At 39.4% G+C, this 12,910-nt stretch overlaps 1 protein-coding gene across 5 annotated transcripts in view; it reads right to left on the reverse strand.

Annotated features, from left to right (window-relative positions):
* chd9 (chromodomain helicase DNA binding protein 9) overlaps positions 1–12,910 on the reverse strand; it is a 66,193-nt gene that overhangs the window by 20,079 nt on the left and 33,204 nt on the right. For all 5 annotated transcript variants that reach the window (XM_044030573.1, XM_044030571.1, XM_044030570.1 and 2 more), the window contains 9 exons: positions 9,311–9,416; positions 7,355–7,501; positions 7,037–7,105; positions 6,813–6,868; positions 5,446–5,563; positions 5,085–5,171; positions 4,678–4,815; positions 3,862–3,983; positions 1,476–1,719 (listed from right to left, as the gene is read on the reverse strand). In XM_044030573.1, the coding sequence (XP_043886508.1) occupies positions 1,476–1,719; positions 3,862–3,983; positions 4,678–4,815; positions 5,085–5,171; positions 5,446–5,563; positions 6,813–6,868; positions 7,037–7,105; positions 7,355–7,501; positions 9,311–9,416 (1,087 nt within the window). The remainder of the gene's footprint in view (positions 1–1,475; positions 1,720–3,861; positions 3,984–4,677; positions 4,816–5,084; positions 5,172–5,445; positions 5,564–6,812; positions 6,869–7,036; positions 7,106–7,354; positions 7,502–9,310; positions 9,417–12,910) is intronic.

Here is a 12,910-nt window from a genome sequence, read left to right on the forward strand (position 1 = left end):
TGACTCTGCTCGGACGAGGATCAGCACCTAAGTCTGGGGTTAGGGTTAGTATCTGGGTCTTATTCACGAGTGAGGGAAGAGTGGAGCGAGAGACTGAAAGGCCGATTGGGGAAGTGTCTGCAGTGATGAGCTGTACCGGTGCATTGTGGTGAAGATGAAGCTGAGTTGAAACGCAAAAGCTCTCAATTTCAATCTATGTTCCAACCCCCACCTATGGTCACTAACTGTAGTGCAGACATTTGCTCTGCTGGAGCCAGGTGATTCAGGCATCTAGCCAGTATGCCTCCAGGATGTCTCTCTGGGGAGGTGTTTGGGGCATGCCCAACTGGAAGGAGGCGCTGAGGCAGAACCAGGACACACTGGAGAGATTATATCTCTCAGCTGGCCTGTGAACCCCTTGGTTTCTCATTGGTAGAGCTGGTTGCAGTGGCTGGGGAGATGGATGGGCCTTGTTACTGAGGACTTCTGCACCCCCACGACTCAGACCCGGATTAACGGGTGAAAATGACTATGTGGTGAGCTTTGAATCTGAAACACTACAGTGAATTAATCTGTTACATTACTTAGAGTCCCAGTGTGTTTGGACTTTGTGAGACACATGAAAGTCGCATTCTGCCTGATTTCTATTTTTTGTCCAACTCCCATTGTTGAGTGCAGCCATCTTCTTTTGAAACATGTCATTAGATTACTCACAGGGCTGTTTTCTAAAAAGCACTGCAATTATTTTAATCAAAGTGAATCACTGCTTTTCACTTTGTAAGTAAAGTAAGCACGGGGATGTTGCTTCTTGTTTCATTGTGTTTAAAAAGGGACACATTGGGTATGTCGGGATGACCTGAAATGCCTCACAAACAACTCATTTTGTATTAGATATACACAAGCGCAACAGGTTCAGCTATGTATCTAGGATAGCTTCTTATTTGTTTTTGCTCCTTGTCTTTCACAAACAATTTCCCCTTGGGGATGAATAAAGTATTTCTATTCTATTCTAAACCTAAAACAGCTCTGTAGACCCAACCCATCAAATACACAGCAATGTTCTTTATTTAAATATGCCCTCCTTGTGTGACATCTGTATTTATGTCTTAACAAGGTGCAGTTACACTACAGTGGAAATGCATTCAAAAAATCTAATGCAATCCAAAAGTGAATATATATATATATATATATATATATATATATATATATATAAAATTATATTTTTTTTCTATAGTTCTATAACTTCTGACTTGTGGAAAAACTTCTGACCTTTGTAAAAAATAAAAATAAGAAATAAATACAAAGATGCACACTTTTGTTGATTGACTGTATGTTGTCTGTGCAGAAAGGTGCATATTAAAAAAAATCCCTGTGTGCTAATGTGCAATAAATGTGATGAAAATCTGCGAATAAATCAATCCTAATGATGAAAAACCGACCTGGTGTGACTCAACTCCACTAAGACAAAATACCTTAGTGTTGTAGCGTCCATTTACCTGTGCATCCCTGAAATGCATCTCATACTGCTGCAGCATCTGCCTGCTGACGACGCTCCCGTGGTAGACGATCACATTGAGGTGGGTCCAAGTGTGGAACTCCCGCTCCCAGTTGGCAATGGTGGAGAGTGGAGCGATGATGAGAAATGGCCCTTTAATGCCCACACGATAGATCTCCTCGAGGAATGTGATTGACTGGATGGTCTTTCCCAGGCCCATCTCATCTGCTAATATGCAGTTCCGTCTAATGGGTGGGGACAGCACAATTTAGAAAACATAGAAAAAAAAGAGACAAAACTGAGGAGAATATTAATGACAATTAAAGATTACGTCCCTGGTGTGTACAGCATGCCGTACATATGTATGGGGGATCTCACTATGAGGCACTATACTTCCATGTGACTAAGACAAAACAGTGTGTATTTATTATGAACATTACGGTTTCATTCTAGCCATGTAATGGTTCACAGAGCCCAGAAAATGCATGATAAGAGAGTAAAGGAAACGAGGAAAGTGCACAAAACCCCCATGATACTAAAAGAATAAACAGAACAACAGCGAAGAACATCATCACCGATAATAACAGAGCAAAAAGAGATGATATACAACATAATGGCAAATGCAACTGCCTCTGCTGCGTGGTGTACTCTGGCAAACCATTTATTCAGCTGTCCAGTGGGTGGGGGTATTATATCTTGATGCTAATTGCGACGTGCAGATATTCCCACTGGCCTCTTAAGCAGCTCTCTACTTTTGATGAATCTTTCTGCGTAGGCATACACAAACTGCAGCATGCTTGCACATAACAAAGCCAATTCCCAGGGTTAATGCAAGCACACTAACACTGTGTACTCCAGATGTACCGTGCAGTGTTTCGTTTGTTGGACGTGGGCGAAGGAAAGCAATTGTTGCAGCAGTGAGCACCTTGACAGGAAATTTAACTCTCCTTGCATTCCCAATGAAGTAATGTGAATACAGGCGAATCGCAGCATGGTCCACAAACACGCACACACACCAGGAAATATTAATTATTAAAAAAATTCCCATCCAGAGAGAAAACACCTCTTACAATACAGTATGATATAATTTATGTAAATACTGTCTGAATCAATAAATATACTGTCATATTCTATCTATCTAGTATTGGATTATTGAAATATGTAGAGCTACACACACACACACACACACACTGCCAGTTGCTGCTCTCGCAATAGTCGTTACTTCATTAACAGCGCTGCTAGCATTTAGAGTTTCCATTACACTCAGTAGAGTAGGATGGAACAAACACTCCCTGAATGGGAAATAAATGACAACAGGGGGAGGCTCCAATGGCTTTTAACTAAAATGTAATAATGTTACAAGTCAAGGCAAATGGCCAAGCTTAATTTCTGATATTATTTGCAAGCCACACAATTCTGTCGGGATCTAGCATAGCACACAGACAGTATAGGTTACTTGGTTGACCCCACGTCTCTCCACCAAAGCAGCAGGGATGCTACCTGCTATCAAAAGAGAGGAGTCTTCCTCATGTAGACTTGCATCTCCAAGGTGCCGTTGCTGCTGCAGTTGCTTTTGCCAAAGTCGTTCCATTTCTACAGGTCCCCTTCTTGTGCAAACTGTACTACAGAGGAGTACTACATCAATTGGTCTACGAGACTGCATCAAGGCCTTTCATACTGTTCATTAGAGCTTGAAGGTGAACTTAAAACCAAACGATCAAAAAAACCACTGAATTTTGAATGAAAAGTGACTGTCTTAATACCATATCTACCATTTGTCCTTTCAATGAGCAGCACACTAAAGGCGTGTTTCCACCGGCTCTACTTGCCTCCAGTGACTGTGTCAGACGGAGTCTGTGCTCCGGAGACGTCTGACACATGAATCAAGCTGAACAGTGCCGAACTGTACATCAGTTTAAAATATTTAACAATCCTATACCCATTCCATTCAAAATCATAGAGATTTTCCCCATTGTGTTATTTAAGATAATTATTTGATCAATACCAAATGCTTTTTTATCAAGGCTGACATTCATAATCATAATAGAGATAATGCCATTGCTAGAAATTACATGCAGGAGACCTATGGGTAAGGAATCTCCCTCAGCTTTATTGGAATCAAAAAAATGTTACCCAATCCCAGAGAAAGTCATCTAATGAAACAGCTGTTAAGAAGGCGAGGTAGGTATTCTGAATGAATGAATGAAAGCATACTGAACCATATGAACTGAGTGGAACCCTGGATCTTAGTTTTTTATGTAATATATGAACACATTAACTGGTCTTTTCAGTAAAAATGAGCTAAAGGAAAGATGAGCAACAAACAGCATGTGGCACACAAGGGTGTGTGTATGTATGTGCATGCATGTACAGGACTAATAACTTACCTGTTGTACCAGTTGAAGAGGAGCCAATTGACTCCTTCTAGCTGGTAGTCCCTGAGGCTGTTGCCGTTCCTGTATTCCCTCGACTGCTCCCTCTTCTTCCAGTGACTGGCTGGGGGCCGCTCCTAAGTGATACATTTATAGAAGAGAGTTCATATGGCAGTGTATCTTTGTATTCATATCTTTGGTGAAGAATAAATTCTTATACATCATACATCATGTTTACATGATGAATTCCACGGGAACCCCCACCTTTAAAATATAAAATTCAAGGACGTTTTCTGTTTAATGCATTAATGCATTAAACAGAGCTCTTGTGAAATGGTGTAGCTTTGCAGTAATGCCTAGGTGGTCTCTAACACAGCACAACACACACTGTGTAAAGTGAGCAATAAGTGCTGAGCGACAACGCATAAGATATATAAATTCAAGCAATTTTAATATTTAAACACATTGATTGCCTTGGGGCCATAAAACCTGTATTGATTTAAATATGAATGACAACCAACCCTACAGTTAACATGTTTTAATTTTGCTTACTTCAAAGTATGGATGTGACCTATTTTACACAATGTTCAACGTTTCGTTAAATATGCCAATTATTTTAATCATCGCAAGTTGGTGGATGCAGTACGTTGCACATTCCTATCTACAAGAAATCTGTACCATTGTATAACAGCAACATATTTATTTTTAAAAAGGGACATGCACTTATTAGCACTTGAAAATGTAAGCAACGAATGTAAGCACAGTATGAGACCAATAGTGGAAAATGGAAGCACAGTGATAAGTGATGGGTGTTAATGGCCATGAGCTTACCACCCTGCGCGAGTCTGGCTTGACTGCCTGCAGCTGCTCAAACTCTTCAATCTTGCTCTGATCCACGTCATCCTTTAGCTCCCAGGTGCTGTCCTCGTACGGCAGGGAGCACCACTTCACCAGGTAGTACACCACCTCCTGCAGAAGGCATGAGAATCAACACTGGAAAAGACTAGAGTGAGGCCATGCTCTGCTTTTACAATATTAACAAAGGCTGCGAGGAAGCCCATTAGGATGGCCTTGGGCACTTACGTGGTACAAAGACGGCAATAGAGTCAAAGATTTATTGAAAGGAACAAAACCATGACAAAAATTTAAAAAGTGAGATGTCCTCAGGCACGTCGACACAAAAAGAAACATGTGCGCGACTAACAGATATGATTGCCAAATAAAAGGATTTTCTTTACCTCTCCACTGTCTTTGTCCTCACAATACGACACCTCCAGCACTCTGTCTACTTCTACATAGTCAGGGTTAAAGGGCTCCTCATCCATCTAAAAGACAGAAAGAAAGACACGAGAAAGAGAAGCATTGAGAATAAACCTAAGTGCCCACTCACCATCTGGAATCTCAGACAAGCAGCAGGACTCGGATATATTGTATGCACACAGATGTGCCTTCCCACACAACAAACATGAACAAACGCATCCAAATCCACAATATTTGTATTCATCTATACTAGAGGACACACCTGCTCATACCTAATGCTCACATATTTGCATACAAATAAATACAACATACAGTGTGTCCACATGCAAACAGCCTTACATCTGCAAAGAAGAGTGCCCTCTGTGCTTGTTTCATCTTGAAGCGTTTGATCTTCTGCTGAATCCTCTTGTCCTTTACCAGCTGTTGCTCTGTGGCCCACTCACAGTGTAGGTAGGAACTGGAAAGCAACACACACGAAAGGAAATAAACACACACTCACGCACATATACGAGGAGACACCAATTGAAGCACCATTGTATCTAGCAGGTGAGCTCTCAGAATGAAGATGTCGTTTACCACTGGGCTTTTTCAGTCATCTGTGGTTTGCGATGCAAAATTCATAATATTATCATCCTTTTTATCACGAGGAATACCTACGGTCTGAGATTTTGAGGTGTTAAAATGGATCTTAAGTTTGACAGTCAGATAAGGTCTGTCATAAAATCATGCTTTTTCCAATTGAGGCAGCTGGCCAAAGTAAAGCCAAGTCTCTCAAGGCAGCACTTTGAAATAAATGGCCTTGCCCCCACGCTGTTGTGGTCCCTTAAAAGTGGACTGATCTGCCTCTGCAACTCACTTTGCATTGGCCTTATTAGCCTTACTTTTGTTTTTATTTATTTTATTAGTTTTTATTGTATGGCTGTTGTTATTACCCATGTTTTATGTCTTTTAAGTTGTTTTTTAGATGAGATTTTATGCATTTTATTTATTGTGTCTTTTATTTATTATTCTGTACAGCGCTTTGGTCCACTGTGGTTGTTTTGAGATGCTTTACAAATGAAGTTGGTTTGCCTGTATTTTTATGTTATCATCATCAAAATATAACATAACATTACAATATTATGAGACTGATATACATCTGTACATATACTAATGTATGTACTGTTGTAATGTAATGTACTGTTGAGTAGTGTTCTTAGATTAAACAAAATGTTTCCTTCACTCTTTAAAGCCATAGAAATATGTAACTCTAATCAAAGTAAAGGAATTTAATTGTGGTCACCTATTAATGACATCATTAGCTTTACCGGTGTTTACTATAGCTTCCAGGGCAAAGCAAACCCAATATGAAACGTCAAAGTGAGGGAGGACATATTCAGCACTACTTGTTAGCCAGTGTGTTGTCTTTTGTCTTTTCACTAGTATTTGTCACTACTACTCATTGCCGTTTGCTACAGGTTCTGTTGCCAAAGCTCTCCCTTAAGGCACAAATGCACAGAGAATAAAGACAACAACTGCATCATCAAAATAGGTATTTTGTTATTGTTTGGATTATATCAGTATAGTTGCATTCAATCTTTATCACCATTCAAAAATGACACAAAATTAAAGCCATGATTTTTTTTCTGTGATGGTGATGTAGATCATAAAAAATGTGCTAAATTACAAACTATTTACAAAAAGCTAAAACTGAACAATCAACTTACTAGTTCTTGTATTTTACAAAAAACTCTTCCACTTCGACTACAACTCCCGTAGAGACCTGCAGAGAGATTTTAAATACACTGATAAAGACAAACATCAATGCGATTTTTACTTGGGTGATTTATGATTCATTTAAATGTGTTTAAACAATGTAATGCACACAACATTATTTAAGGTGATTAATAATTATCATTTAAATGTTATATATACGGCAAACGATGGTTACCTCCTTCTTAGCAATACGAGAAGACATGATTTTGTCGACAACAGCAGCATCTTCTTCAGAGGGATTCTCCTACAAACACAGAGAACATTAAACATTTCATATAAATGTCTTACAACATAACAGTATGGTGACACTTGATGCAGTTACCATAAACTGTGCTACATTCTTTGTTAAAAAAACACTATACAATAAAAGAAGCAATACATCATTATAAAACAATACAACATTCCATTTCCTCAGTTTGCATTATACCGTTGAAGAGAATAATTTAAACTGGACTTGTAAAGCTATGTGGGAAATGTAAGCAGAGCTCCTTACTACAAAGAGTTGGACAGCAGGCGCTTTAGAAGCTGCAGTGTTGGTTTTCTTGGCCTTGACGATAACCTTGACATCCTCATCTGACAACCTGGCCTCCAGCTCTTCAGCGTACTTCTTTCTCTTCACCTGTCTATTCGATCTCCTCTTCTAGAAAGACAAGGGAAGAAGCACATGATTATATAATATTCAACTGACCTAAATAACTGCATACATCTGTTTGAGCGAAAAATAACTTTAGTTTATTTGGTTACTAACCCCAGGTGATGGTCAAAATAAGAACACTGGCTTCTAATTCCTTATTTTCTAATCTGGCAATTCTCAAATGGCCCTGCTGAATAAATCCAAGTATGACTGTACTGCAAACCTTAGTTATTGCTGCTCATACACTCTGCAGTACTTAAGATTTTAATGCTTCCCACAATACCATCAGGAATGTGCCTGATCGATCCTAAATTCATTTTGCAGCAGATGGCTGACCTCAAACATAAAACCTAGAGCCGTGAAGAACTAAATTTACAGAAAAAAAACAAAGAATCCTGCAGCAGAAGATGAAGTGTGTCCCACAGAGTTTTGATCTCAACATTGTGGAATCAGTCACGAGGCAAAACAGAACTGAAGTAGATTAAATCCACAGAATAACTAGGTCATGTTCTTCAAGATGCATAGTATAACCGACCTCTCAAATACAAAGAAAATTGGTGCTGTTTATTTTCATGTGAGGGTGGTCATACCAAATATGAATCGGATTTCTTTTTTTCTATTTACTGCAATATGTATGAAGTTAACTTGTTAGAGCAAAAGCATTCAGGTCACAACTTAGTCATTTAATTTACTAGAACAGTTTACTAGTAACTTCCTTACAGAACCTAAAAAGTAAACCACTAAGTGAACACTCACTGGTTTCCCCCATCATACACACTTCAATATCTAGCTACTATAATAACAACATCTATCCCAAACTAAAAATAATAATGTGAGATTCTCTCTCATTCAGGTCATGATAAAACACAACGCATAAATACCCGGGTTAAATTTCAATAAACCAAGTCAGAAATACAGAAAACATGATACAAAAATGTCACAAAAACGTGCTTTAATATCCTGCTTTTTCTGTTTCTTCCTGTCACGGCTTTCTAATTATCATATGCGTGGGCTGCTGTATCCTGTATTAATACGCCGGCCCCTCCTTATGATAATATGTAGTTAATTAGGAATAAATGCCACTGAGACAAAGTTAATTAGGTGTGGAGTATAACATCCCCATGGAGATACATCCTCACATCCCCACACACACACACCCACCCCAGCTGACCACAAGCTAGAAAGTCATCTGCCATGAGCCAAGACAATAGGTATGAACCCTTAAGGCTACACTTCTTCTTTACAAGCTGGCAGATGCACTACTTTGACTTCTTCTTCCATATGATCATCCTGAATGAGTCATCAACAGATGGTTTTAATTAAGGCCAGGGGCGCCATTTAACGAGGGTAATTATATCAAAGGCAGTAGCCCGGATTAGATGCAAAAGGGAGAGGAGAGGTGGGGCAAGAGCCGGCACAAAGTCACATGATTACTCTCGTTTTAATAAAACAAACATTTAAGTTTGCTTATATGACATTGTGTGCATAAGCACAAGAAAGCACTTTTACCCTTCATGAAAACCTCTCTGCTGGCTCCATCAACACATACGATTGTTTTACTATAGAAAGCCACCCACTACATGACCTCGATATGAACCACAGAGTCAATCCTCCCAGGCTCGAACTAAAGCTGTGAAGCCTTCCTCGAGGCCCAGTCAGGGCCAAGGACACCACTTCATTAGCTAATTTGTATCATAGTCGTTACAGAAACAAGCCTCCTACGATCCTGTGTTGTCTCAGAGTTTACGGTTCATATACTCATTGTATACTGCATTGTATTTGTGAGTTTGCGCACATTATATACAGGAACCTTACCGAGTCGCCTTTAGAAATGTGCCGAGGGGGTGGGTCATCGTCTGACTCCTCCTCTGAGGACTCAGGCTTTCTCTTTTTCTTCTTTCCAATCTTGATGACAATTTTCCTAAAGGAGGAAAAAAACAACAACACCATGAGTACAATGAGTAAAAAAACATAGTCAATGTAAATACAGTGGACTGTATTAAAGAGAGTATTGTGAAATCTACAGTACAATATTCTCAATCTGATGGACACGTGTATGAGGGCGCACAAAATGTCATGAAGCAATGTGATGACACGTTCACAATGAGCAAAACAAACACTCTTTCTATTTAAACATTTGGCATGAGTGTGTAGAGGCCACCCAAAAGGGATTTCATGTACTAAACTTGCAGTAACTTTCGAAGAAGCATTTTTATGAGCTTTTAGAGGCTGCTCGGGTGAAACTTGGGTGTCTTAATGGATCATAAATGGAGAATGAGCCTGTCAGACAAACTGATAATCATTATGTCATCTCAGTTTTCTCACTGAAATGCATAGACAGCCTTAACAATTTCATCATTCAATGACAAATTGTAGCCCCTTGCAGGTTTGTACCAGTTCACGATGTTAAGACGGGAGCAAGTGTTAACTCTACTGAACTGCAGTCCATAAATAATACATACAATAGATGAAGCATACGCCTTATATTCCGTGCAGCCGTCAGTCTTTGACAGCAGTGGAAGGGTTGCAATAAAATCCTTTCATGTATATTAAAATTGGAGCTTGCATTTCTTTTATAAGAAATGTGTGTGCTTTTCTGAAGATCCCAGCAAGCAAGTAAGCAGATTAGCACCTAATATTGTTGTAAGTGCTCCGATTCTTACTCTTACTCTCTTTCACACAGAGTCACATGTTATGTCTGTGACCTTTCCCCATAATATTCTCTCACCACATATATAAACTCTTCCCATATTGTGCCTCTCTCTAAGCCTGAAACTACAAGGACCATATTTCTGGCATGATCAGATGCTCATGGGAAAACACTTAAGATAAGAGCACACAACAACGATGTCCTCCGATGATTCTCTCCAACATGATGATCCATACACATACTGCGCAACAAACCCACTCCAACCTTCCCACAAAAACAAAGATGCTGCACACACACACAGACAGATACATGTCTAGTGAGGAGGAGGAGGATGTCCTTGTGGGCTTGTTCATGAGAATACATCACTCATACCCCAGTGTGAACAAAGATTCTCTTATTATCAATTCTACTGTAAGGTCTCAAGTCAGCACCAAGTCAGACCTCCACATACCAAGTGGACCTAGTAGACCTAGTAAGGATACAGCCCACTGACACTCTCCACAAATGACATCCTACCGTGTCACACAAGAAATGCACAGGTGTATGATTGTGGGACAATCTGTGGGACTCTTGAATAGAACAGAGCGACCATTAATATTATAAAGGAACACCCAGGCCAAAATGTGTGCTTTAAAAAAAAGGAGATACTGTATATGACCATATTAATGATCTACAAGGACATTCAAACAACTCCACTTAAAATCTCCTTTCTATTCTTGTCAACTCGCTTCATTTTGGCTTTGATTAGCTCTCCAAACAATACAGAGATTCAGTTCCTCTGTTATTGTGAACATGCTCAAACATAGTACCAGTGCAGACACTGTGTGTATGACTTGCACCTCATAAACCCATTTACAGAATATGACTGCTGCACAGGAAACACAATCGACAGCAAACTACGCACAACGCGAGGAGCAGAGAAGCACTTAATACTTATTACTTTATACCCTTAAGATAGTCCTTTAGACATGATAAGCTCGTCTTCCTACCAGTTACCACATTAGCAGCATCACCTGGCAAACAGAGGTTGGAATGCATCAACAAGGTCTCTATAAACAAAGACTCTCACACATTCACATGCCTATTGTGTTGTTGACACAATAGCAGCGACTCTAGAAAGTAGGAAACAGCAGGTTCTTCCAGCAGTGCTGTGCTGAACGGCTCTACCTGCCCCCCTCTCGATGATATTGCATTTCACAAATCCTCTTGACACTGACACTTGATGGTTGCTAGGCAACCTGCCCTGGGGAATGTATTTGACATTGTGGGCGGCAATGTTGATGGTGACATCACTTCCTGTGAAAAACAACACCAAGTCATGTCCTATGAAAGGCTGGGAAATGATGGCAAGACAAAGAAAAATATGGCCAGCCAGAAGAAAGACAGATTAAGCAGCTGAATGGGACAGTGCAAAATGTTTTTCATTGATGAAATAAAAAGCAGGCTAGGATACGGGGCCTTGCGGAACAACAGTGTCACATCACAAGGCAGCAGCTCAACAGCTAACACTGAGTAACAGGAATAAAGCATCTCTGTGATCCCCCATATGGAAGAGCCTGAACTGTGAAACTAGATACTTAAGAGCTGTGAAATCATCACTTGAGCCCGCACAGACAGAGAACATTGATGGAGACGTGGCTCCTTGGTAATGTTGTCGACTACATGTAAGCATGGCATTTATGAGAACGTGCCCTAGTTAAAGCTTAATATGATGAAAAGTATTTATCACAGACACACACAAAGCCTGAGCCACATCGTGGTGGCGGTTACAGCCAGTTTCACCCTGTTGTAGCGACTAGTACGCCCAGGACCACCCAGGAGATTTGCAAACACGAATGCTAATGCACACAGTCCTTTCAAATGATAGCCTCCCCGCAAGCTGAAATATATGAACTCAAAATAACAGGGAGGAAATGCAGGCTTTCAAATCAGCCTCTTATTGAGAAAAAAAAAAGTATGAACACCCTGGTGTGAAGAACTCAAAAGAGATGCAGTTAAAAGAAAAAAAGCCATAGATAGAACTGAAAAGTGGCTGAAAAGAGACCAACAGTCAAGCCAAGACGAAAGGCAAATCTAAACCAATGAAACCGATACAGCATATTCTAGTAATCTCTTACAAATACAGCACATTGACCTTATTAATAAAAGGAACTGCTGGTCATTGTAAAACATGAAACCTGACTAAGTATGAGTCAATATAAAACGACCTGAGCTTTATTTTTAGTACTTTAGAACAGCATACACCAAGTTAACCTTGGGCTGACAGCAACATATTCAGAAAAGAGATGTTTAATATTAAACTGTGACAAATAAATACATACAAAACTTTTTGTTTCTCAGTAATTCACATCACACTGTCCCCTTGAAGAGTATATTTCATGCACATAGACGTATAGTAAATACCAACACATTTGGCAGACAGCTAAGTAAACAGTTGATTTGTGATCAATAAATCCTTTGCTATCTGAATTATGCATTTAAAAGAAGACTGCATCTTCCTTGGTTCTAAATCTAAAATATACATGTGTGAATAAGCGAGTGATGGATTAATCAAATGCTAAGCAACTATATGTGTGCATCTACATTTTCAGATGCCATTATTAAAAGCATCTCCCTAATAAAATGTCTTTTTACTGAAAGAAAATTACAATGGTACATTTTCCTTTGTAATAGCTATCACAGTAGGCCTGCATCTAACGATTATTTTCATAAATGATAAATCTCTTGATTATTTTCTTAATTGAGTAAGCGTTTGATGATTTATT

Source organism: Solea senegalensis, linkage group LG7, assembly GCF_019176455.1.
Source record: "Solea senegalensis isolate Sse05_10M linkage group LG7, IFAPA_SoseM_1, whole genome shotgun sequence".
Lineage (NCBI taxonomy): Eukaryota > Metazoa > Chordata > Actinopteri > Pleuronectiformes > Soleidae > Solea > Solea senegalensis.